General features: G+C 44.1%; 1 protein-coding gene across 1 annotated transcript; it reads left to right on the forward strand.

Annotated features, from left to right (window-relative positions):
- Positions 1-183: 183 nt before the first annotated feature.
- GPAT4 (glycerol-3-phosphate acyltransferase 4) lies at positions 184-27,616 on the forward strand (the record flags this gene model as incomplete). Its single annotated transcript, XM_080710716.1, has 12 exons — positions 184-348; positions 13,721-13,790; positions 14,680-14,980; positions 15,716-15,790; positions 18,380-18,469; positions 18,666-18,759; positions 19,007-19,122; positions 20,349-20,404; positions 20,746-20,831; positions 24,686-24,814; positions 24,901-24,980; positions 27,508-27,616. The coding sequence occupies 12 exons, from the start codon at positions 184-186 to the stop codon at positions 27,614-27,616; spliced, it is 1,371 nt and encodes a 456-aa protein (XP_080566842.1).
- Between the last annotated feature and the right edge of the window lie 210 nt (positions 27,617-27,826).

Genomic DNA, 27,826 nt, shown 5'->3' on the forward strand with positions numbered 1-27,826 from the left:
TTTCTACTAGCATCCGTCCTCAAGCCATCTGTGGACGCAATTGAATGACATGAACCTGGGGATGGAGTTTGTCGCCCTTGGAGGACTGGCTTCCTTTCCTAGGCTGGTGGTGTTAGGAAGGACCATCTGAAGCTGAGGTTTGTGCTTGGGGAGAGGACACTGGCCTGGCCTGGATCCTCCACCATGTTCCTGTTGCTGCCATTTGATAGCCTGATTGTCAATCTTCTGGGCATCTCCCTGACCGTCCTCTTCACCCTCCTGCTTGTTTTCATCATAGTCCCCGCCATTTTTGGAGTCTCCTTTGGAATCCGAAAGCTCTACATGAAAACTTTGTTAAAAATCTTTGCGGTGAGTTGTTCTGTGACTTGTAGGTCACTTCACAGAGGAGGGGGGAGTGCTTTTATCAGAAAGGGTTGTTCTTATCCTGGCTGTCACCTATCTCTTTGTTGGACATGTAGAAAGCTGAGAGAATGGGTAATAGCACTTAATGTAAAAAGAATGACTAAATGTGTCTTTGAAAGCCTTTAGTAATCTTATACTGAGCTGAGCTGCTTGTATGTTTGATTCCTGTTGAACAAATGGACCTAGTCTAGGACTCCACAGCCTGCTTGTCTTGTTTTTTCTTCACAGAATGAGGCTTAGAATTAAAAGAATCACTGCTGAATTGGGTACAGTGATGTGTATCTGTAATCTTAACTTGGGAAAAGAGACAAGAAGATTGCAGGTTTGAGACCAGCCTCAGCAATTTAGTGAGGCTCTGTTTCAAAATAAAAAGACAAGATAGGGTTGGGTATATAGTTTGGAGGTGGAACACCCTTGGGTTCAATCCTCAGTATCAAGAAAGAAAAGGGAGAGAGAGAGAAATCACAGACAGCCTTTATGTCTCTTTATATAACAGACGGTGGAACACTAGCTTTCAGTATAGCCCCTCACTGACAATCCTTTCCTCTCCTTCACACATTTATTTATTTTGGTTTTGGGTACTGGGATCTGAACCCAGAGGCATTCTACCTCTGAGCTACGCCCCCAGCCCTTTTTATTTTTTTTTATTTCAAGACAGAATCTCCTTGAGAGTCTTGCCAAGTTGCTGAGACTGACCTCAAACCTATGATCCCCCTGTCTCAGCCTCCCAAGTACTGGGATGGCAGGCCTACGTCACCACACCTGGCCGTCACACATTTATCTGAAATAGGTTCTTGCATTTCAGACCAAAACAAAAACAAAAACAGGAAAGAACAGTCATGTTTTATTTCCTGAAAGATAAGAGAAGCATAAGTTTCTGAACATTCAGAACTTGCCCAGTTATACCATTGGATAGAACTGGTTGAATTATAAAGGAAACATGAAGTTACGTCTCCTGGTAGTTGATCTGTGCTACAAGATTTTTTAGTACCCAGGGAAATGTTTGGTAAATTAATAGTACCTTCTAATTTCAGTAGTCACCAAATCTTAAGGAATTCTTTTTCCACAGCTAAAACTTTATAATTTTGAGAAATGCATGCAAAATGATAAAAATAATACATCATTACTTGTTATATGGTGTCTTACAGTTTTGCTTTGCTGTGTTGAGGATCGAACCGCCTGCCTGCCTGTCTGTCTTTCTTTCTTTTTTTCTTTCTTTCTTTTTGCAGGTCTGGGGATGGATTCCACGGGCATTCGACCTCCGAGCTACACCCCCCCTGCCCTATTTTTTTATTCTTTATTTTGAGACAGGTTCTCACTAAGTTGCAGAGGGCCTCACTAAGGAGCTGAGGCTGTCCGCAAACCGATCCTCTAGTCTCAGCCTCCGGAATGCTGGGATTACAAGTGTGTGCCACCACACTTGGCTACCCACAGTCTTTAGAATAAGTTTTTTCACTTTTGTTGGTTCCTTAGATGTCTGTTTGGTGTGCAGAGTAAATATCTTCATTTTATCAATGACAAAACCAACTTAGAAAGGTTTAAGTGAAATAACACAAAATGTTACATTATAATGGCACATATTTTTATGTATGTTATAGGTTTGTGGATTTTATCTTTCTTGGCATTTAATATTATATAATTACGATCTTTTTACCTTTAAAATTGAGGTGAAATTGACAGCATAAATTTAAAATGAACGGTTCAGTGGCGCTTATTATATCATAGTGTTGTGTGACTACCACCTCTGTGTAGTTTATGTTATCTCTTCAGAAACCCCTGACTCATTCAGCTACCTCCTCTTTCCCTTGACAACCATGAGTCTGTTTTGTCTGTGAATTTACCTATTCTGGATATTTTATGTAAATGAAATTATACAAACTGTGTTCTTTTGGGTTTGGCTTCTTTCAATTAGCATAACATTTTCAAGGTTCATTCACATGGTAGCATCTATCAGTACTGTGAGTGTATAATATTATACAGTATGTCTTTGCCATAATTTGCTTATCCTTCATCCATTGGTGACAGATGCCTTTGACTATTGTAATAGTACTGCTGTGAACCTGTATGTACCTGTGTTTGGAGTACTTTTTTTTTTTTTTTTTTTTTTTTTGCGGGTCTGGGGATGAAACCCAGGGTCATTCAAATTCCAAACTACACCCCCTGCCCTGTTTTTTATTCTTTATTTTGGAACCGCATCTCACTGAGTTGCAGAGGACCTCGCTAAGTAGCTGAGACTGTCTGTGAACTGTGATCCTCCAGTCTCAGCCTTCCAAATGCTTGGATTACAAGCGTGTGCCACCACTCCTGGCTTGGAGTACCTGTTTTGAAGAATATGACTTTTGGGTAGTACTTATGATTGTGTCTGGGATTTGGGTAACTAGTCATTGCTACTAGTTAACTAGAGATCGGCAGCAGTTTTTTTTTTTTTTTTTACCTAGGAGCTGGCTACAAATGAAGGTATCATTCCTGCTGTAGACCTACTGGATCGAAATTGGCTTTGCCTTTTTCATGGATAGTTCTAGGCAGGTACTCTATCACTCAGCTACATGTCCCAGCCCAGAATCTCGTTAACAAGATACAAGTGGTTTATTTGCACATTAAAAGCTGAGAAGTAGTCATCTAGTTGGCCTTTGGATTGGCTGTTTGACTAATGCTTAATGTATACTGTGTGTGTGAGAGAGAGAGAGAGAGAGAGAGAGAGAGAGAGAGAGAGAGAGAGAGTGTGTGTGTGTGTGTGTGTGTGTGTGTGTGTGTGTGTGTCTGGGATAGTGGGGATTGAATCCAGGGGCATTCTACCTCTGAAATGCATCTTCAGCACTATTTTATTATGTATGTATGTATTTATTTTTGTGTGGTACTGCATATTTAACCCTGGGGGCATTCTACCTCCAAACTATACCCCAAGCCTTATTTATTTATTTATTTATTTATTTACTTATTTATTTATTTTTGCGGTGCTGGGGATTGAACCCAGAGGCCTTCTATCTCTGAGTTATACACCTAGACTTATTTTTTATTTCTTATTTTGAAACAGGGTCTCACAATGTTGCAGAGAGGGCCCCTCACTAAGTAGCTGAGGCTGGTGGTGAACCTGTGATCCTTCTGTCTCAGACTCCCAAGTACTGGGATCACAAGTGTGCACCACCTAAGTAGCTGAGGGTGGTGGTGAACCTGTGATCATCCAGTGTCAGACTCCCAAGTATTGGGATTATAAGTGCACCACCATGCCGGGCTTTATTCTTTATTTTGAAGCAGGGTCTCATTAAGTGCTGAGGGTCTCACTACTTGCTGAGACTGTGTTGGAACCTGTTGATCCTCCTGTCTCATCTTCACAAGTACTGGGATTATTGGCGTGTACCACCACACCCCACTTATCTTTATTTTTGAAACAGTGTGACTAGGTTTGATGTTAGTCTCACTACGAACCTGCAGTCCTCACGTCTCAAGACTCCCAAGCACTGAGATTACGAATGTGCATCACCATACTCAGTTTACAATTATTTTTATTAAGTAATCAGAAAATGTGATTTTCATGTATTTCAGGCCGAGAAAATCTTCAGTAGAATAGATGATTCCTATGAACAATATAAATACCCAAGTCCTTTAGCCTTTGTGAAAACATGCACCAGGACAGAATTAGTAGTTAAACTTTTAGGAGATATCAAAGGAGTGATATGTGGCTTTTATTTACATTTATAGACAAGTGATTCATTCATGGACCTATGGAAATTGTGTGTGTGAGGGGGTACTAGGAATTGAACCCAGAGGTATTCTACCTTTGAGCTACACGCCCAGCTTGATTTTATTTCCTACTTAGAAACAGGGTCTCACTAGGTTGATGCAAGTCTCACTACTTAAGGCTGTCCTTGAACCTGTGGTCCTCCTATCTCAACGGTCCAAATACAGGAATTAACAGGTGTAGGCCTCCATGCCCAGCATTTTGTTTTTCATTTCTCTCTTTTTTAATTTGCAGTACTGGGGGTGGACTCCAGGGGCTTTCTACCTCCAAGCTATACCCTCAGCCCTATTTTTTATTCTTTATTTTGAAACAAGGTCTCACTAAGTTGCAGGGGGCCTCAGTAAGTAGCTAAGGCTACCAGCAAACCTCGGATATCTCAATCTCCCAAGTACTGGGATTACAGGGGTGCCCCACCTTCCCCAGCTCATTTATTTAATCTTTCCAGGTGCTAGTAACTGAATTTAGGCCCTTCTGCATGCTAGACATGCATCCAATCATTAAGCCACACCTCCCAAGCCCCTGAAATTGTCATTTTAAAAACAAAGTGTATTCTTTATTTTGAAATGATGATGTATATTCCTTACTCTTATTTGAAAATGTCTTAAAAGTATAACATATTAAACATATAGGCAAGCCGGGTATGGTGGCACATGCTTGTAATCCCAGCACTTGGGAGGCTGAGACAGAAGGATCACATAGGTTCAAAACCAGCCTCAGCTACTTAGGCTCTCAGCAAATTAAGTGAGACCCTGTTTCCAAATAAAGTATAAAATAGGTCTGGGAGGATAGCCTGAAGGTAGAAAAGCCCCTGGGTTCTACCCCAGTACCACACACACACACACACACACACACACACACACACACACACACTAAAAATATAGGCAAATAAATCCTTATGACACTTATTTTGTAAATGTATGTTCCTTGTTGGGTGCAGTAGTACACACCTATAATCCCAAGTACTGGGGAGGCTTAGACGGGGATGGCAGGTTTAAGACCAGAATAGGAAACTTAACTTGACCCTGTTTCAAAATTAAAATAAGCTGGGTGTGGTGACACACATGCTTGTAATCCCAGCATTCGGGAGTCTGAGACCGGAAGGTTATAGTTCACGGACAGCCTCAGCTACTAAGTGAGGTACTTCGTAACTTAATGAGATCCTGTTTCAAAATAAAGAATAAAAAAAACAGGGCAAGAGAGTGTAGCTTGGAAGTCAAATGCCCCTGGGTTCCATCCCCAGACCCGCAAAAAAAATAAAAAATGCTGGGATATAGCTTCAGTAGTAAAGTGCCCCTGGGACTCAATCCCCAGTTTAAAAAAAACAAAACACATATACCCACTACATTCTTGTGACTTTTAATATAGATTATAATTATACAACCTGCTGGATATATACGCTTTTAGCCATCAGAGACTGTTTATAGGTCCCATCCAGTAAATCATTGGTTGGGGGCATATATGTAAGTAGCATATGTGTTTGTAACCTCAAGATTAAAAATTTAAAGCAGTAGGATCTTGGGGTATCGCTCAATGGTTCAGTCCCCAGAGTGGCAAAACCTCCAACCCCCCACCCCACAAAATATTTGCATCTCTTGTATCCTTAGGGGTATGTGTTTACTGGTCACTGAGAGGGTTCAGAGTGCACTGTGAAGGTATGCTTTATTTGGACTTCATGGACCACTACAAGTTGGCTCTGTGCTAGAGTTAGAGGTGGACTAGAAATGACTGGTATGTTCTTGCAGGGGCATAGGGTGGTTGTAGAAGAGTGGTCTGTTTTTAGCTTCAGTTCTTGCTCTGAATTATCTTAATGCACAGAAAGAATTGAATGCTACTTTTATCAATGGTGGTATGAAGTACGAGATGGGTTTGGCCAAGCTAGTGTCAGGCCTTGGAAAGTACATATGGATGTATGTGTGTATGCATCTAAAGTATGCCTATTCTTATTGGTGATTTTGTTTGATTTTTTTTTTTTCTTTTGGTGGTACTATGGATTTTTTTAATATATTTTTATTGGTGCATTGTAGTCAAACATCATAGTGGAATACAAGACTTGTGAGGGTATACAAGCATATATCATCCAGTTAGCCCTTATCTCATCCCATCCCATTCCCTTCCCCTCCCTCCCTCCCAAGCTTGATTTGGTGATTAACTTTGATACATTTGTTTATGTCCATCTGTGTTTTAAAGAGATTCCTTCTTCCCCCAGCCCATCCCTTCTGATTGGTCACCTTGATTGCTCTTCCATGGGGCCCTTCAACTAGCTCTCCTCCCATTACCCATTTCTTCCTAGTTTCTGCATATTAGGGAAAGCATCTGATTTTCTATTTTCTGTGATGTTTCTCTGTGTATGCCATATTGCAAGTTCCATTCCTGCTCCTGAAGGCCCCGCTGCCAACCTTGCCTCGTGGCAGACTCTGATCCCGGCCTTGCTGGCTCCAGCAACGGCCTTGCCTTATGGCAGGCCCCAATCCCTGCCCTGCTGACCCCGGCTCCAGCCTCACCCCTCGGGAGGCTCCCATCCCTTCTTCAGAGGCCCCAGCACCGGCCTTGCCTCACGGCAGGCTCCTGTCCTGGACTCACTGTCCCTGGGATCAACCTCACCCTTCAGCTGGCTCCGTTTCTGGCCTCGGAGGCCCCAACACCATCCTTGCCTCACGGCAGGCTTCAATCCCGTCACGCTGGCCCAGCCTCCGGCTTTGCCTCACAGCGGGCCCCAATCCTGGCCAGGCTGGTCCCAGCACCGGCCTCACCCCTCAGCAGGCTCCGATCGCGGCCTCGGAGGCCCCAGCACCGGCCTTGCCTCATGGCATGGTCCGATCCCGGCTTCGCTGTTCCCTGCACCGACCTCACCCCTCGGCAGGCTCCAATCCAAGAACCCTCTTCACCCAGCATGTTATCCAAAGTTCCCGATTGTGCACAGTGGTAGCATTCTGCCTCTGGGCTTATTTCTTCAAAAGATCCAAGTGTGTTGCATCAGAACTCTGCCTCTCCTGAGTACTGGCCACTGTTATTGTCACTGTCTCCACCATCTCAGTTCTTTCCCAAACTCGAGATCTCCCCACATTGCATGTTGTCCAGTACTCCTGATCATGTGCGATGGTAGCATTCCACCTTTGGGATAATTTCTTCAGAGGATCAGGGTGGGTTGGATTAGATCTCTACCTCTCCCAAATACAAGTCACCACACCCGCAGCCACCACTGCCAACACCGCCTTCCTCCCAGGTCTCCGCTGAGCTCCCTCCTTACAGATGATGTCCAGGATTCTAAGCATGTAAGGACAAAGTAGTCGCCCTTCGTGGGGAATTTTTCCAAAAGTTCCAGGTCAGTTGGATATGTTTTGTCTGCATCACCAGAGTCCTGGCTGCCGCCGCAGTCATCTTAACCCCTCTCCAGTATTTTTTCTTTACTTTTTACTTTTTTTTTTTTTTAATAAGAGAAGACAATATGTGTGATTTGAAGAGGTTGTGGGATCAGGCACTCGGTAGCAATGAATTTTTTCTCCCTTCCAAGAGTGGAGTCCCACAGTCTCACCACGCAGAACAGGATCTGCTGTTTTAATCGCACCAGGGCCTGGTGCAGCGCAGCAACGCTGAGTTCTTTCTGTACGCACTGCTCGGCTTCCTGCCTTCCAGGGAGCAGGGCCGCCTGCCTTCCCAGGAAGGCGGGCGGGGCGCAGGGCACCTGCACCCCACCCAGACCGGGCCTTCCAGGGCGGTACTATGGATTAAACCCAGGGGCATTCTACCTCCAAGCTATACCCCTAGTCCTATTTTTTATTATTTTATTTTGAAACAGGGTTTCACTAAGTTGTGGAGGACCTCACTAAGTAGCTGGAGCTGGCTGTGAACCTGAATCCTGTCTCAGCCTCCCAAGTACTGGGATTAGAAGTGTGTACCACCATTTGGGTTACTGTAGCTAAAACTATATACTTGGTGGCTATGAAGAATAGAAATTTTTTATGCTCGTGAAGCTCAGAAATCCAAGATCAAATTGTTTGCAGATTCAGTGTTTGGCGAGGGCTGCTTCCTAGTTCACAGATATCAATATTCTCACTGTCCTTAGGGGGTGGAAGGAGTGAGGGAGCTCTCTGGGCTCTTGTAAGGTACAAAACCATTTACGAGGGCTCCACTTTCATAACCATAACACCTCCCAAAGGTCTAAACTCCAAATACTATAACATTGCAGATTAGATTTCAACATAGGAAGTTTGTCCAGCCCTGGTGGCACATGCCTATAAATCCCAGTACTTGGGAGACTGAGACAGGATCGCAGGTTCAGAGCCAGCTTCAGCAACTTAGTGAGACCATTTCAAAATAAGAAGGGCTGGGGGATAACTCAGAGGTAGAATGCCTCTGGGTTCAGTTCCCAGCACCACACATGCGCGGGGCATAAGTTTTAGCCTTATGGCAGAGACCTTTCCTCTACATTTTAATTCTTTACTTTTTCCTATTCAGGATGGTAAACATAATCTTGAAACTGAAAGAAAGCTAGGGGGTATCTGAAGAGATCTCTCCAGAGGCAGAGGAGACCTGTGCTTAGATCTTTCAGGCTCTTGATTCATCACAGAAAAGAATTTAAGGAAACACCAGGTTTTATTTAGGAGGGCAAGCTTTATGAGAAAGTGGTAGGTGAGCCGGGCGTGGTGGCGCACGCTTGTAATCCCCGCGCTTGGGAGGCAGAGACAGGAGGATCATGCAGGTTCGAAGCCAGCCACACGCGCTGGCTTAGGAGACCCTGTTTCCAAATAAAAATGTAAAAATAGGTCTGGGAGGTAGAAGGGCTTCCAGGAACCCCAGTACCACCAAAAAAAAAAGTGGTAGGTGAAGAGATGCAGAACGCCAGCTATCTCAAGGCTGAGTCTCGCCTTCAGTGCCTCTGGTGTTTCTCCTATGGGTCCCAGGTTCTTCCTTTAAAGGAACCTGTGAGGGTTGGGAGTAGGAAGTGTGTGGGAATAACTTCAGCCTGGTGAGTTCACTTCATTGATCTTGGATCACAAAACTTTGATGGTCTGGTGCTTTCCAGGTGCCTCAGGTTGTCATTGTCTCTAAGGTTTGGACATTATAAGTTTCTTAAAATACATCTCTCATTGTTTTATCTAATCTTAAAATATATCCCAGAGGCTAACAATTATGCAAGCTTTATTCACAGTAAGACATTTTCATAGATGACTAAATTTGCCTAATTCTAGATTTGTAGATTTTTCAGGGATTTGGGAATGACAGGCCTGGAGGAAAACAAGTCTGGGGAATAAATCTCATCATGAACTTTTATATTTTATAACAGCCTTTTTTTCCTGTCCCTTTGGTTTTATTTATTTATTTATTTATTTATTTATTTACTTTGGTGATACTAGGGCTGGAACCCAGGGGCCTTCTACCTCCAGGCTACACTCCCAGACCTATTTTATATTTTATTTGTAAACAGGGTCTCTTAAGCCAGCTGGCTGGCTTTGAACCTGCGCAGTCATCCTGTCTCAGCCTCCCAAGAGCGGGGATTACACGTGTGAGCCACTATGCCCAGCCCCTTTGGTCTCCTTTATACCTATCTTTATTTCTCCTATCTTGCGTCAATTCTCCCTCCTAATTGTACATTTTAATTACCTGGAGAAGCATTTTTAAAAACTTTTTGGGGAACATTAGAGTCTGATTTAATTGCTCTGTGTGGGCATTTTTTTTAAAAGCCCCTCCAAAAGATGACTCAGCTGTTCATCATCAGAAGATGGTTCCTTCTTGAATGTGGGCCTAGTTAGTGGTGTCTAATATATAGAATGTGGTGGATATAATGTGGTGTGCCGTGTGAGATTAGGTAAAAAAGGTGATAAGAGTTTGTCTTTCTCTTGGAACCCAGTTACCAATATATGAGGAAGCTAGGCCACTTGTAGGTGTCTCAGCTTATAATCCCATAAGGTTCTGACAGCCTACTTCTCACGCCACACATGGGAGTGAGTGAGTCTTCCAAGTGCCCCAGCCCCTCAGTCTTTGAGCCACCTGGCTCATGCCAAAACTGTGCAATCTGCAGATTCATGAGCAAAATAAATTATGGTGGTTTTTAAGTGCTAAGTTTTGGGATAGTATGTTAAATAGCAATAGATAACCAGACAGTGTATTATTTCAGAATTTGAAACATTCTTCCTTGGTCCTGTAGTTCACAACACCTTTGCATTTTTGTTTTTATATTTTTGCCATTGGCAATACATGTTCAGATTTTATGATTGTTATTAATATGTGAATGTGGCTCAGTGGTAGAGTATTTGCCTAGCTAGCATGAGCAAAGCCCTTGGTTCAGTCCTCAGTACAAAATGCACACACAAAGTGTGAAAGTATAATTTTGTGTCTACATTTTCTTTTGGCATTTGTCAGCCATCTTCACATTTTACTAGTAGTCTTCATAAAGATCATTGAAACTTAGTCTCTTTAGTGCATGCAGAACATACACCTGAGCTATTGGTAGACCTAGCTTCACAGCTGGTTTCCTAGACTTCATCCATTTAAAGGAACCAGAAGAAGGTATTTGCATACCTGCCAGGGGGGATGGAGAGAATGTGGGTGGATCAGCACCCCGCCTGCCTTCCTTGTTAGTGCTGAGTCACTGAAGACTGTTGTGCAGGGAGCAGCACACCATTTAAATGAATTTAATTTTCTTAGTGTTTTTGCTTCAGATGGCCTCTCCACATTTGGCACGGTACTTTTTTTTTTTTAAGTTGAGTTTCTAAGATTAGATTTTTAGCTGGGTTCAGAATGACTTGGGAAAAGGAAGAAGGATGACTTGGGAAAAGGAGAAGGATGAAAATAAATGACCTGAGTTCTCCAGCTTAAGGTGAAAGGGATTGGTCACATCTGGGAAAATGAGACCCTTATAATCTGATCCGCGTTCAGCCCCAAAGTCAATGTGTTGGACCATCACAGACCCAGTAGTGGTAGGAAGACTGGACTTGAATGGTAGTGGGATAGTGCATTTGTTTGGAGAGTCAAGCAGTCCTTACCTTGACACTTTGGCTTTCCTTACCAGCTCTGAAACTTTTCCTTGGTCATTGCATTTTCCAGTTTTCTTCATGAAAATGAAGTGTGGTAGTTCCTGCTTCACATGTCTGTGGTGAAAGCAGTGATGTTAATTCTGAGGAGGCATGCTGCCCCTGATTCTCAGTGTGCTGAATCAGGAGACTGCCTGGATTTGGTCATTGAAAATGTGAAGTTGCTATGAAATCAAGAATAAAGCTGTAAACTAGGTGTGGTGGCACATGCTTTTAATCCCAGTACTTGGAGGGCTGAGACAGGAAGATCACACATTCATGGCCAGCCTCAGCTACTTGGTGAGGCCCTCTGCAACTTAGACCGACTTCCTTTCTTCCTTCCTTCCTTCCTGTACTGGGATGGAACCCAGGGGCATTCTACCATTGAGCTATACCTCCAGCCCTATTTTTAGTCTTCATTTTGAAACAGGGTCTCACTAAGTTGCAGAGAACTTCACTAAGTAGCTAAGACTGACTGTGAACCGCAATCCTAAGGTCTCAGCCTCCCAACTGCTGGGATTACAAACTTGTGTCATTACACCTGGCTCAACCCTATTTCAAAATAAAGAATAAAAAATAAGGCTTGGGGGGGGGGCAGCTTGGAGGTAGATGCTCCAGGACAGCTAAATAAATAAAGCTGTAGACTTGACATTAATAGCCTCTACCTACCTAGACATTACAGCTGAAGCAGGGAGACAAGAGGGTTTTTTAAAAATTATTATTTATTTTGAAACAAGGTCTCACTAAGTTGCAGATGGCCTCACTAAGTAGCTGAGGCTGTCTGGGAACCACAAGACTCCTGTCTCATTTTCCTGAATGCTGGGATTACAAGTGTGCCCCATCATGCCCAGCTACTCCGGTCTCAGCCTCCCAAATGGTGGGATTACAAGTGTGCACCACTATGCCTGGCTACAAGAAGACTATTAAAGGGTAGAGTCTTTGCATGAGAAATAGAAGGCAATGAATAATTAAAGCTTGATTTCAAAGGTCTAGTTTTTTGGTTTTATATTGTTTGTGAGAAATGTAGTAGAGTCTGGCTGAAAAGAAGGGGAAGGTTTCTACTGAGATTAATTGTGCCAAGACTCTTATCCCTTAATGGATGGTGATACATACATTTTTGAAATGCGTATAACTTTTTGTGTGTGTGGTACTGGGGATTGAACCCAGGAGCATTTTGTGTGTGTGTGTGTGTGTGTGTGTGTGTGTGTGTGTGTGTGTGGTACTGGGGATTGAATCCAGGGGCATTCTACCTCCGAGATACATCCCCAGCCCTAATTTTTATTCTTTATTTTGAAATAAGATTTCAGCAAGTTACAGAGGGCATCATTAAGTAGTTGAGGCTGGCCACAAACCTGCGATCCTCTTGACCATCCTCCCAAGTACTGGGATTACAAGCATGCACCACCACGCTTGGCTTGAAAATATACCTTTTAAAATCTCTTTTGTTTTCTTGATTTACTGTGGACATGGGTTTCTGTTCAGTGATAGCATATTCCAGGAGGGGGTGAGTGAGCTAGCTGTGTTTTTGCATCATATCTTGTGATGGCAGAAGGACCCAGCCTCTGACTCTTTCTCTAGTTAAAAGGACTCTAATGAAGATAAGAGAACCACTTTCCCCCTCATCTCTTCTGGAGTCCATGGATTTTAGTTATGAGTAATGTAGTACTTTGTTTCCATGTTCTGTCACATACATGATCTCCTTCAATCCTAATTTTGTGCCCACAAAGTAGGAGGTTGAGAGTATTGATCCTGTTCTGCAGATAAACAGACCAAAACTCTAAGAGTGGAAATGAGTTGATGGAGGAATATAGCTGGTGAATGTGCACTTGAGAATTAAACCTGGTTGATTTGCAGTGCTGGGGATGGAACTCAGGGCCTCATGAATACTAGGCAGGTGTGCTCTACCAATGAGCCACTCTCTGGCCTAAACCTGGACTTTTTACTTACTTATTTGTTTGTTGGTTTGTTTTGTGGTACTGGGGATGGAACTCAGGGGCATTCTGCCTCCGAGCTATGCCCCCAACCCTATTTTTTATTCTTTATTTTGAAACAGAATCTCACTGAGTTTCTCCTCTCTCGGCTTCCCAAATGCTGGAATTATAAGTGTGCACCGCCAAACCTGGACCTTTTTTTTTTTTTTTTTTTTTTTTTTATACCGGGGATGGAACCCAGGGGCATTCTACCTATTTTTTATTCTTTATTTTGAAACAGGGTCTCACTGAGTTGCAAAGGGCCTTACTAAGTAGCTGAGGCTGTCCTTAAACCGCGATTCCCATGTCTCAGTAAACCCAAATGCTAGGATTACAAGCTTGCATCACCACGCCCGGCTTTTGCTTGAACTTTTTGAATTTCCAGCTCTTTTCCTGTCAGTAACTTAGCAGGGATCCTGGTTATCAAAAGGGGCCTGCTCTGGGAGGGATGTGAGTTTCCTTTTAGAACATATATTACTTGGCAACAATCTGATCCCAGGTGACTGGGATTGAAGCTTTCACAAACTAGAAGAAGAGGTACTTACTGAAAAACGGTTTCATTCTTGTTTTCCTATTTTGTCATTCCCCTGTTCCTGCAGTGGGCTACCTTGAGAATGGAGAGAGGAGCCAAGGAGAAGAACCACCAACTTTATAAGCCCTACACCAATGGTAAGACTGGGTCTTCTTGGCCTTAAAAGGGCCCTTTGAAATATGTTTTTGAATGCTTTTAATGGACACTGTATTTGTCTGTTTTCTGTTACTACAACAAAGTATCCAAGACTGGTACTTTATAAAGAAAAGGGTTTTTTGGCTCACAGTTTTAGTGGATAGAAAATCCAGATAGCATGGCTCTGGTGAAGGCCCCCTGGCTGTACCGTGTTGTACATGTGGCAGGAGTTTGTGTGAGGGAATGAGGGGTTGGTGACATGGTGAAAGAGGACTTAAGAGCTTAAGAGAATAGGGAAGGGCCACACATGCTTGCAGGGTGTGTGCGTGCGTGCGTGCGTGTGTGTGTGTGTGTGTGTGTGTGTTGATTACTAGGTATTGAACCCATGAACATTCTACTTCTGAGCATTCTACCTCCCGGCTCTTTTTAATTTTTTTTTTGAAACAGGGTCTCACTAGGTTGATGAGAGTCTCACTACTTGCTGAGGCTGTCCTCGAACCTGCAATCCTCCAATCTCAGCTTCCCAAGTACTGGGATTATAGATTTATGCCGCCATGCCTGGCTTAGCCCTGCTTTTTTTTGTTTTGTTTTGTTTTTTAGTAGCCTTGTCTTATGACAACTATTCACTCCTGCAGACCTAACCCACTGAGAGAATGGTGTTAATCCTTTCTCTCGGCACTCCTCTGTGACCTAGTCACCTTCCACTAGGTCCAACTCTGAAAGATCCACACCCCTCATTGCTGTCATGGGTCTTTGGGGGATACATTCAGACTATGTCCAGAAGGTAGCACACAATGCCCTTCACTGTGTACAGTGGAGGATGTGTACCCTGAGTGGTTTTTAGCACAGCTCTCCCAGCATGCTGCTTGACTGGGGTGTTCTGTTTTGCAGGAATCATTGCAAAAGATCCCACTTCTCTAGAAGAAGAGATCAAAGAAATCCGCCGAAGTGGTAGCAGTAAGGCTCTGGACAACACTCCAGAGTTTGAGCTCTCTGACATTTTCTACTTTTGCCGGAAAGGAATGGAGACCATTATGGACGATGAGGTGACAAAGCGATTCTCTGCAGAGGAACTGGAGTCCTGGAACCTGCTGAGCAGAACTAATTATAACTTCCAGTACATCAGCCTCCGGCTCACCATCTTATGGGGCCTAGGAGTGCTGATTCGGTACTGCTTCCTTCTGCCACTCAGGTGAGGGCAAAGAGCCAGGCTGCTGCGCCATGCCTGATGTTTGACCTGCCCGCCCCTCTCTCTCTCTGCCTTTGTTTTCTCCTTTTAGAAAGATGGTATGGTTCTTCCACCAGCCAGCCTATCTGCCTTTTGGAAGGGTACATTGGTGATTATCTCTTAAAGGCCCTTGGGTTTTCTGTATATCAGATGGAAATAGTTGAGTCTCATGAAGTTAGATTGCTAGTCTAGATGGACTGAACACAGGGACAGGGACCATAATGTTCTGCCACCGCTTCAGGCATGGCCTGCCTTTCTGAAGCCCGCCTCCAGCACAGAGGCACTAGTGATCTCTTAAGTTTTCCTGTATCATGTGCTCTTCTGATGATGTTTTGCCAGATGCTGGTCCCTTCAAGCTCTGCTTTCTATTACTTCACAGGGAGGCTCTGTCTTAGGAGGGTGCGGGGGTTAAGCCAGAGGGCAGGAGAGGGCAGGAGAAATCGGCAGGCTGGCAGGTGCCTGAGGGCAGAATAGCCTAATTGGGTTTCCAGTGGCTCCAATCGCAGATGCTCTTGGAGGTAGTGTCAGCTGAGAGCCACATTCAGAGTTCACTCTTAGAATCAGTGACCCCGGGTTCTCTTGTCTAGATCTGGAGTGATTAGATGTTGGTGGTGGTTTTCATGTTCTCTTCTTTTATTGTCCCGCGTTTACTTATCTGTGTGAATTAGTTTGCTGTTTTAACTTGTCTTTCTTTTACAGGGTAGCTCTTGCATTCACGGGGATTAGCCTACTGGTGCTGGGCACAACCGTGGTGGGATACTTGCCGAATGGGAGGTGAGTGGAAGCACAAGCACCCCCTGCATAGGGGTAGCAAGCTGGGAATGGCAACTGATAAAAGACCAGGCCACTGCATGAATGCCAGCCTGGGCCACGAGCTCTAGCCACAGGCATTAGCAGTCAAAGCTTCTGTCTTGTGGCTGAGCCTTTTTTTTTTTTTTTTTTTTTTGCAGTGTTGGGGATGGAACCGAGGGGCATTCTACCTCCAAGCTACACTCCCAGCACAATTTTTTTATTGTTTATTTTGAAACAGGGTCTCACTGAGTTGCAAACAACCTAAGTAGCTGAGGCTGTCCTCAAACCGCAATCCTCCTGTCTCAGCCTCCTGAATGCTGGGATTACAAGTGTGTGCCACCACACCAGCCTCTGAACCTGACCTTTGACTGCTCTTTTTGCCTTCAAGCCCTCTCACTCCCTCCACCTTTTTTGGGGGGTAGGGGTTGAATCCAGGGTGCTCTATTTTTGAGCTACCTTTTTAACTTTGAAACAGGGGTGGCTAAGTTATTGAAAGTCTCACTGAGCTTTGAGCCTGCAATCTTCCTGTCTTGGTGTCCCAAGTGCTGAGATTACAGGTATGAACCACCATGCGTGGTGGTCACACTGTTCCCATTTTAAAGACCAAAAAATAAAAACTACAAAATGTTAACAGATTATATAGCTTGTTTTGTTTTGAGCCTTCTGCTAGGTTGATAAATTGATAACAGTAAGGAACAAGGTATGGTTTTTATTTTGTTTTTTTTTGTAGTACTGGGGATTGAACCCAGGGGCACATTACCTCTGAGCTACATCACCAGCCCAGTTTTATTCTTTATTTTGGAACAGGGTCTTACTAAGTTGTGGAAGGCCTCACTAAGTAGCTGAGGCTGGCTGAGAACCCAGATCCTCCTGTCTCAGCCTACCAAGTCCTGGGATTACAAGTGTGCACCACCACTCTAGGCAGGGTATAGTTTAAAAACAAAACAAAACAGATTAGGAGTGTAAGTAGGGCTGGTGTCTTGCTTTTTATTTATTTTATTTATTTATTTATTGTTCTATTTTTGCTTATTTGCATTTCTTTTTTAAATTTTTTATTGGTGCATTATATTCATACATCATATTGGGGTAAAAAAAACTAGTGTGCACATACAGGAACACATCACTGATTTAACCCCTACCCAATTCCCACCCCATTCCCTCCCCATCCCTCCTTCCCTTGCTTGGCTTAGTGGTTGACTTCGATATGTTTAAGTACATTGCATGTTTTAGAGAATTTCCTTCTTCTCTCCTTCCATCCCCTCATTTAGGTTGTCTTGTTTGCTCCTCTGTAGGATTTCCTTTTTCATCTAGAGTTCCCCTATGACCCATTTCTCCTTAACTTTCACATATTAGGTAAAGCATCTGATTCCTTATTTTTTGTGACTGACTAATCTCACTGAGCATAATGTTCTCCAGTTCCATCCATTTCCCTGAAAATGATGTAATTGAGTTTTTTTAAATAGCTCAGTAAAATTCCATTGTGTACATATGCCACAGCTTTGTAATCCATTCATCTGTTGATGGACATCTTGGCTGGTTCCATAGTTTGGCTATGGTGAATTGTGCAGCTATGAACATAGATACACATGCATTAGTTTGGTAGTTTGGTTTCCTTTCTTTTGGGTAGATACCCAGAAGTGGTATTGCTGGATTAAATGGTAAATGTGTTCCCATTCTTCTGAGGATTCTCTATACTGTTTTCCAAAGTGGTTGCACTAATTTGCAGTCCCACCAACAATGTTTTAGAGTTCCCACTTCTCCACATCTTCGCCAGCATCTGTTGTTTGTGTTTTGAATGATTGTCATTCTAGCTGGAGTTAGGTGAAATCTCAGGGTAGTTTTGATTTGCACATCTCTGATTGCCAATGATGTTGAGCATTTTTTCATGCATTTATCAGCCATTTGAATTTCTTCTTTCGTAAAGTGTCTATTTAGTTCGCTTGCCCATTTTGTTATTGGATGATTTTTTTTTTTATTTAGTGTTGAGTTTCTTGAGTTCTCTGTATATTCTAGATATTAGTCCTCTATCGGAGGGATAGGTGGCAAAAATCTTCTCCCGTTCTGTTGGCTCTCGGTTGAGGTTCTTGACAGTTTCCCTTGCTGAACAGAAACTCTTCAGTTTCATGCCATCCCACGTATTGATTCTCCTTTTAATTTGTTGTGCCTTTGGGGTCTTGTTGAGAAAGTGTTTTATCTATTTTTTTATTTTAGAAAGCTTTTCCTCCTTGGGGAAGTTTGGGGGCCGGCAGACATGTATTCCACTGGGGTTGGTGAAGAGCATAGAATTGCCCTTGGCTGACCTCCGGGCTCTAGGGCAGCTAGGGAATATGACTCTAGGCAACACTCTGGCCTCCCAAATTCTCAGCCATTACCTTGGGTGAACATGAGTAAGTCTCCTTGTGCTTCCTTGTTCCTCAGATGTGAACATAAAGGTGCTAATACATCCCTGAGTTTTACCCTGTACTCTGGTATTTATAAAAGTACTTTGCAGATGGTTCAGTGATTGGAATTAGCAACTAGTCCTGTCTTCCAGTGTGTAAAATAACCCCAAACCTTGTCCTGTTGTTGCAGGTTTAAGGAGTTCTTGAGTAAGCATGTTCACTTAATGTGCTATCGAATCTGCGTGCGAGCCCTAACCGCCATTATCACCTACCACGACAGGTGAGGGAACTTTATATTGATCCTCAGGGAGTTGGCATTGGTCAAAACTGAGACCAGACCTGCTTCCAGCTTAGCCAAATACAAAGGCTTTCCTGAGCTGCTAGGTAGAGCTGATGAATCTTGTGAAGTGAGAGATGTGTACAAGATGAATTGTTTAATGCTAATTTTTGTTGCTTTGCATGTATTTTATACCCAGGAAAAACAGACCAAGAAATGGTGGCATCTGTGTGGCTAATCACACATCTCCTATTGATGTGATCATTTTGGCCAGTGACGGCTACTATGCCATGGTAAGCCTCTTATTTCCTTGAGAAGAGACTTCTTGTTTCAGACGGGCTGTAATATGTGCTTGAGGGTATAAAAACACAGGAGCATGCTGGTATACTTGCACCCAGCCTACACTGTTACCTCAGAGTACTTTCTGTCTTTGATAAGGAGGTTGAGATAATTCTTCTGTGGACCTGGGGCTTCCTCCCCAGAGTGAGTGGATTGTATTAGGGTGGTTTCACTGCTTGTTGTCTCTTTGTCTGAGATTAGGTGGGTCAAGTCCATGGGGGACTCATGGGTGTGATTCAGAGAGCCATGGTGAAGGCCTGCCCTCATGTCTGGTTTGAGCGTTCTGAAGTGAAAGATCGCCACCTGGTGGCTAAGAGGTAAGTCGCCAAAATGCTGTTCTCTTTACCTGGTTAGAACATAAGCAGAAAATATTTTAGAGGTAGTTATTACTCTACTGTAGTTGTAATGTCTTCTACACTGAGCTGTTACTATTCTCATTATATTTTTTCCCAAAAAATTGGGAATGAAGAAAGTATAGAAAACCAAGTATTGTTTTCCAAGGCAGTACTGTTTTGTTATGCCCATTCTAGAAAACAAAATATGAACTCTATCACTGTTAGAAATTTTCAAATGAGCCGGGCGTGGTGGCACACGCTTGTAATCCCCACGCTTGGGAGGCGGAGACAGGAGGGTCACGCAGGTTCGAAGCCAGTCATGCTGGCTTAAGAGACCCTGTTTCCAAATAAAATCTAAAATAAGTCTGAGAGTGTAGCCCGTTCCAGGAACCCCAGTACCACCAAAAAAAAAAAAAAAAAAGGATTCACTATCACTAAAAAGAAGCTTAAGGCAGTGCGACAAAGTGCTGCTCTGTTCTCACTTGTGGTGTGCACAGTGGGGCCCCCACTACATTCCCTTTGCTGCATCTCAGGGACAGATTACTGAGCCAGCAGACTGGAGGTCTATTGTAGGCCATTTCCTATTAAAGAAAAATTTGTTTTGGCCTATTGCTCTGGTGGCTGAGAAGTCCAAGATTGGGTGACCACATCTGGCAAGGCCCTTGTGCTTCATCTTAACATAGAAAAGCAGAAGTACCAACTGGCGTGTATAGGAGAAGCTCCATTTCCTCATAACAGCCTACTTTCAAGACACCTGACCCAACCCAGCTCATGCGAACTGCATTAATCTCTCCTAACAACCTAACCATCTTTTAAAAAGGCCTCACCTCCTGCTGCCATCATAGTGACAATCACACTGTCTCTGAGTTTCTGATAGGACAACCCACAGCAAGGTCCAACCCAGCACAGATGTTGCGCAGTTAGGCAGCAAAGGCTTGTTGAAGCCATCGCATATAGAGCTCTGGCCGCTGCTTCCTGCAGTACAGAGTCTGAGCGGCATCCTCTGTGTTCAGACTTTAATGCTGAATTGAACAATTACATGAACTAAATAGTAGTCATCTGATTCTTTCTATCCTTATAAATGAAAATAGGATGGTCAGATTTGTTAACTTCATATGTTTAAACTAGTGTCACATATTCTTAAATGCACCTTGATGATGATAAGCATAAGGTTTTCTGACACTTTATCTTACTTTTTTTTTCTAAAGACTAACTGAGCATGTGCAGGATAAAAGCAAGCTGCCTATCCTCATCTTCCCAGAAGGTAAGAAGGGGTCAGTCAGCATGGAGCTGTAGGGCAGGAGGCCATGCAGGATTGGGGCTCTGGTATACCTGGAAACCAAGCCCTTAAGCCCTTGTTGGGGTGTTTGTACTGGATATGGGATGTAGGCCTAAAAACAGGGAAATTCAGAATTTGGACTCAAGTACAGTGGGACTGCTGGCAACTGGCTTTTCAGCCTCCTGTGGAACGTGCCAAGTGTCCTGGTGCTTTTCTAGGCTGGTATGTGTTGATTAGGGATGGTGGCGACCAAAAAAAGAAGAGGAAGTGTGGTGTATTGTGGACTCTTATATTAAGTGTTAGTTTTTATACCATCTATATTTCAGGAACCTGTATCAATAATACATCAGTAATGATGTTCAAAAAGGGAAGTTTTGAAATTGGAGCCACAGTTTACCCTGTTGCTATCAAGGTAGGAGACCTCTAAGGATGTGTGTTGTGATTGCAGCCACTGAGGCAGGGTGCAGTGAGGAGGGAGGTGGGAGCTGCTGCACTGCCAGTGGGTTGGTTGTTCCTTTCCAGCACAGCAGCCAGGGCTGGGCCGCTGTAGGTCCAGTGCTAAAGGGGTTGCAGCCTCTAGCAAAGGCCTGGGGAACATTCGGAAGGAAAACCAGAGTCCAGAAATGGCACCCCCTTCATAAACTCCACTTACTGCCTGTGTCATCCTAACATGCCTGGAGTAGAGGGCACTGCATATGAGAGGTGTTCTGCTGCTTTGGGTAACACTTTTATCTCACACAGCAACGGCAATGCATAAGGATGGATTGAGTCCTGCCAGCTACTCTCATCTATCCTCCACTTCAGAAACTCAACCTAACCCTTCAAACTCCAGCGGAAATGGGATGCAGTCAGCCAATCAACTTCCCTTCTTTCCTCCTTTCCCAGTCCTGTTCACACCCATCTGGTTTCCTAGTGGTGGATCCATATTATTTCTGGAAGAACCCAGGCCTCAAATTTTTACTCCTAAAAAGCACAGGCTGTCATCAGTATGGCTAAAGTGCTTAGGCTGGAATCTCAGAACAGGTTTGACAGTGGTCAAGTCTGAGTCAGAGTCCTGCCTGGAATTTACTTTTCTGCCTTCTCAGGGATCTGATTGCTGCCTGTATAGCATCAGTAGTCCTGCTTGGTTTTTCACCTTGCTGGTGCAGCTAGCAGGTGTATGTGGGGGGGTAGTGGGGGGTGCTCCTCTTGATTAGGCAAATGCACCAGTCATTTCTTACTGGTTAAACAGCACCAGGGTGGGGAGGGCAGGTGAATACTAACAGCAGGCTGGCTAGCCAACTGGCAGGTTAGGGCTGCTGAACCATTTGTGGAGGTAGAGTGACAGCAAGCTGTGTGTTAGCAGTGTCTGCCATGGCTTTGGGGGTCCTACCTTGTTTTTTTCTGTTGTGTTACTGGAGATTGAACCCAGAGGCCTTCCTGCCTTCTACGTTTCAGGCTACACCTTCACCCCTATTTCATTTTTTTTATTTGAAAACAAGGTCTCACTAAGTTGCTGAGGCTGGCCTCCCAAAAACTGAGATTATAGGCATGCACCACCATTCTTGGCTTTTTGTTTTGTTTTGAAACAGGTTGCACTAACTTGTTGAGAGCCTCCCTATATTGCTGAGGCTGCTTTTGAACTTGCAATCTTCCTGTCTCCGCCTCCCAAGTACTGGGATTACATGTATGCACCACCATGCACAGATGTCCTTTCTATTATAGGTGGGGTCGGGTTCTGTACCCTTGGTGTTTAGTAAATGCCGACGGGAATCCCCTCTTGCTCACTCCAGAGCAGTTATGTTAAGCTTCAGCTGCATCCTCACTGTCTCGGGTGCTCAGATGTGGAGGGTGGGCCACACGCCAGAGGTTCTGAGTTTTCATTCTAGCATCTGTAGTTCTTATTCAGTGTTTGAACATGGACACTTGAGAGAGTTAGGGATCCCTACTAAAGTAAAATGTATGGGAATTGTACATTTTCTAAGTAGAGCTCACTCATCGTTAGGAGCTCCTGCTCCATAGATCTTCTCTGATTTTGTGAAACTTTTATTGGTAACCAGACTTGGATTGTCAAGGCTCTTAACTACATTTCCACCAAAATTAAGTCATTGCCCGATTTTGAGGACTTTTGCCATTTTCTGTACAGCAACCAGCATGCTAAACAAAGGGTTCTCACTTTTTCATTTGTAATGCCAAAACTTCTCACATCATGCTTTATAAAACATAAAACACCTTATATTTTTTTTTTTGAGAAGGATCAGGCTGTGTTTCCTAGGCTGGCCTGAAACTCCTAGGCTCACAGTGATCCTCCCGGTTTACAAACCTTCCAAATAGCCGGGACTATAGGTGTGTACCACTACACCCATCTAACTTTTTTTTTAAATCATACACATTAGCTTAGTTCTAGAAGCATTCTTTTCTCTTGTTCCTTTTGGTATTATAGGTATTATAAGATTAATTCATTAAACCTATAGCTAAATTTAAGTTTCTTAGTTTCTATTAGATCTCATTGTCTTTATTTCTGTAGTTAAAGCCATAATCCCAACAATTCCAATTCCAACAATTCATAATCCCAACAGTCCCAATTCTTATTCTGAGAATCATAAAAATTAGGCCAGCCAGGCCTTAAAGATGATCCAGTTGGAACCTGGCCCCATGCCATCCCAAAGTGCAAGAATCTCTACAGAAATATTCCTGCTGAGTGTCCTTCTCTGTTCTTCCAAGGAGGGCCTCTCTGACATTGGCAGGTGGCATCTTGATCCCATGAGATAACTCCTGAAATTCTTTTTCCTGGTATTTTCCACTCTCTATTCCTTTGTCACTACACATTTGGTGGTAGTTCCATGTCACTTTGTTCAGGTTTCCAACTCAGAGACTCAGTTCTTTCCCTTGCCTCTTGCACAGCCGCCTCCTCTAGCACTGCTTTTCCTAGGCCTACCTGATAGTGAACTTACTGTCTGGTGACAATGAGGTCCACAGCTGCAGCCTTATTTTCCACAAGATGCCATTTAAACAGTCATTGCCTCTGATACACCTCTGTCTTGGAGACGGTACAGTGCCTGCATGGCTGAGACTTGAGGCCATTGGTGTGGCCACCTGGTAACCAGCGCCAGTGTCTTAACACCCAGCTTCCTGTCTGAACGGATAATTTGCCTTGATAGAATTGTAAATACAGGAGCATGTTATATATTTTCTAATTGTTTTCTCCTTGGTTTGAGACAGAAGATGAAAAAATTGATGGTGATATAAGAAAATACCTTTAGACATTAGGCATATTTCTGAATGAATGAATGAATGATATGATGTTGGAGATAGGCCTTATATGAGAGAAAGGGGTAGATGTAGCAAGCAGGTGAAATGTTGGTACTCATTGAGTCTGAAATGGACACGTTATCCTATTCTCTCTGTTTCTACCTTTTAGCCATACCCCCAGCCAACTTTTTATTTTGAAATAGGGTCTCACTAAGTTACTGCATGCAAAGTTGCTGAGGCTGGTCTCAAACCTGCACTCCTTTTGTCTCAGTCTCCAAAGTACTGGTATTACAGGCATGTACCACCATACTGGGTTATATTTGAAAACTTTAGCAATAGATATATGTGCATATGAGTGAGAGACATGAAACTAACCAAGGAGGGAGGGCATTTGTTTGAGGATAGCTGTTAGGTGAGGCCTCCTGGAGGTCAGAACCACCTGGGTGTATAGCAAGTTTGGTAGCACACACACCTGTAATCCCAGGACTTGGAAAGCTAAAACAGGAGAGTTGTGGGTTCAAGGCCAACTTCAGCAACTTAGGGAGACTTGTTTCAAAAAAAATTAATGAAAAGGGCTGGGCATGTTGGTCAAAGGTAGAATACTTCTGGGTTTAATCCCTAGTACAACAAACACACACAAATAAATTAAAAAGAACCACCCACATATAGAGTTGCTTCAGAAGTGTCTGGAGGGTGTGAGAGCTGCTCCAGAGGTCCATTCACCAGAGTTGCTGTTGACACTAACTGACACATGTTCAGAACTGCTCGCTCCTTGCCAGGTGTGGTGGCGCACGCTTGTAATCCCCACGCTTGGGAGGCTGAGACAGGAGAATCGCATGAGTTCGAAGCCAGCCTCAGCTACTTAGTGAGGCTTTCAGCAAGTTAGTGAGACCCTGTTTCCAAATAGAATATAAAAAGGATCCGGGAGTATAGCCCGGAGGTACCTCTGGGTTCCACCCCCAGTACCACCAAAAAAAAAAAAAAAAAAAAAAGAACTGCTCGCTCCTTACCATCCAGCTTCCCATTGTGTTTCAGTACGATCCTCAGTTCGGTGACGCTTTCTGGAACAGCAGCAAATACGGGATGGTGACATACCTGCTGAGAATGATGACCAGCTGGGCCATTGTCTGCAGTGTTTGGTACCTGCCTCCCATGACCAGAGAGGTAGGTCCTCCAGTCGTGCCAGGGCTTTGTTTAGCTATGTGTAACAGTGGCCAGGGTTGGGTGATCTTACTCACTTCTCATTACAGAAGGATGAGGATGCCGTCCAGTTTGCCAACAGGGTGAAATCTGCCATCGCCAGGCAGGGAGGACTGGTGGACCTGCTGTGGTGAGTGCAGTGTTGTCACCAATAGGAGAGCACTCCAGTCCAAGGCAGCTCCTCTGCCACTATGGAGAGGGAGTGGGGCTCCTTTACCCTAGTCCCAACTCAGACATGCCCCGGGAAACATTAGCCACCAACCAGGGCCCCAGACTGGGTTGGGATGCCTGAGGCTGACCTGGAGCCCCCACACAAGTACCAGGCTTCTTCTGATCTCAGTGTATTTGGTAAAACTAAACCAGTCTTACAAGCACAAAAGTTTCATTTATCACATTTAGCTTGTTCCCTGCCAAAGCAGGAGTTGACATCTTTTTCTATTAAGAGTATATAAGTATTTTAGGCCTATGAACCACATATCTGTTGCCACTAGTGGGCCATTGTAGTACAAAAGCAAGCTGAGACTGTATGTGAACAAATGAGCATGGCTGTGTCCTAGTAAAACCTTATTTGTAAAACAGATGTCAGGCTAGATTTGGCCACAGTTTACACCCCTTATCCTACAGTCTAGGGTAGTTATATGCCAGACCACAGGAGACAGATGGATGTATGCTGGTTCAGAGCATCTTTCCCACACTTGGGGCCCTCCGGGTTAAGTGCAAGGGTCAATTTTGGAGAGCATTTGACTAGATGGGTATAATAAGAACAGAAAGGCAGCCAGGTGAGGTGGCCCACGCTTATAATCCCAGCATTTGGGAGGCCCTTTGCAACTCAGTGAGACTCTGTTTCAAAATAAAGAATAAAAAAAAATAGGGCTGGAGGTGTAGCTCTGAGGTAGAATGCCCCTGGGGTTCTATCCCCAGGACGGGTGGGGGGGTGGGGTGGTAGACATTCAAATTTTAAACTGAACTGTGAATTTTCAGGAAATAGCATGACCCTGGGGTTGTGGCCTTTAAAAAAAAAAAAAAGAGTGGCTGTTTACTGAGCACTATAAACTGGGCCCTGATGCTGTGATGACCTTTCACCCTCAGAAACTCCAAGGATGTAAAAATCGCTATTCTCACTTGAGTTTGCTGAAACTCAAAGAAGTTAAGTCACTTTTCCAAAGTCACAAAATTAAACACTGGAGCTAAATTTTGAACCCAGACCTGACATGCTTTTAGAATTTTAAAGTTTTGCCACTGCTACATGCCCCCTGTCACCAAGGTCTAACACAGATAAGGGTGGCTGTTTTAAAAACCTTTCTTTGGGCTGGGCGTGGTGGCGCACGCTTGTAATCCCCGCACTTGGGAGGCTGAGACAGAATCACACAGGTTCGAAGCCAGCCTCAGCTACTTAGTGAGACTCTCAGCAACTTACTGAGACCCTGTTTCCAAATAAAATATAAAATAGGTCTGGGAGTATAGCCCAGAGGTAGAAAAGCCCCTGGGTTCCACCCCCAGTACAACAAAACAAAAAAAAACTTTCTTTGCAGCCAGGCATGGTGGTGCACGCTTGTAATCCCAGCATTCGGGAGGCTGAGACTGGAGGATCGGTTTGCAGACAGCTTCAGCTACTTAGTGAGGCCCTCTGCAACTCAGTGAGACCCAGTTTCAAAATAAAGAATAAAAAAATACAGTAGAGGGGTAGAATGCCCCTGGGTTCTATCTCCAGACCCACCAAAAAAAAACCTTTCTTTGCTGTTGTTGGATTTAGAAAGAGAAACAGAAATGCTGATGTGGGCTGGGGTACTCATAAGGTGTTAGAGCAGTGGTGATACCCCAGAGTTCAGAAAGGAGCTGGGGTGGCAGGTGGGTGGGAATGGGGCTGTGGGCTGTGGACAGGCCCAAGTCTGGAGGATTTATCTGTGCAAAGCCAGGGGTGGCGCAGCTGCTGAGGCCAGGACCCCGAAAGCAGCCTAGGAGCTTCGGCTTGATCACTGACAGTCCATTCCCTAAGCATAGAAGAAACAAGAACTTGCAGTTTCTTGGATCTGGAGGTGTAGCACCCACCTAGATACAACACACACAACTTGCATTTCCCCTTTGGTTATTCTTTGCATTAATTTGGAGTGTCCCTAAGTCTGAATTTTGCAGATTACATTTTACAGTTATACAGATACATTGAGTCTTAATTTTGTGTAAGTGTTGGGGTGGAGTAGGTGCTGGGGATTGAACCGAGGGGTGTTCTACCTCTGAGCTACATTCTCATACCTATTTTATTTTTTATTTTGAAAGAGAGTCTTGCTAAGTTGTTGAAAGCCTCACTAAGTTTCTGATGCTTGAACCTATGATATCCCTCTCAGCCTCCCAAGTACTTGGATTGCAGTCTTAGTATTTCTTAGTGCTCAGCCCTCCTCCCATAATGCCAGAGCGCCTCCTTTACCCTTTGTAAGGTGAAGACGGAAGTCAGAATAGAAGGAATATTGAACTCCATAGTGAATGCTGACCTCAGGATGAGAGCGAGCATTTTGAGGTTCTTCTGTTGTCCTAACAAGAGCACTGTGCAATACCCTTGGTTCACCTGGCCTGTCTGTCTTTTCTGGTCTTTGAATGCATTTGCCACAGTGCAGGGGGCTGAGGAGCCTTTCCTGCTGTGACCTGGACCTTTTTCTCATCAGGGATGGTGGACTGAAGAGGGAGAAAGTGAAGGACACATTCAAAGAGGAGCAGCAGAAACTCTACAGCAAGATGATTGTTGGAAACCATGAGGACAGGAGCCGTTCCTGAGTCAGAGCCTCACACTGGCTGGAACTAAAATGCCGACTCAAGAACCAGCTGGATGTCGCTGCCCTGCTGCTGCACCTTCCAGACTCTGGGGCCCATCAGGGCTGCTCTGGATCTCAGGATTCCAGCCGCCTCAGTGCAGGCATCCCTGGGCTCTGGGGCCACACGGCCCGCCCTGTGCCGTCTGAAGTGAATGCTGCTGGGCCTGCTACC

The sequence above is a fragment of the Muscardinus avellanarius genome (assembly GCF_963383645.1).
Source record: "Muscardinus avellanarius genome assembly, chromosome: 14".
Classification (NCBI taxonomy): domain Eukaryota; kingdom Metazoa; phylum Chordata; class Mammalia; order Rodentia; family Gliridae; genus Muscardinus; species Muscardinus avellanarius.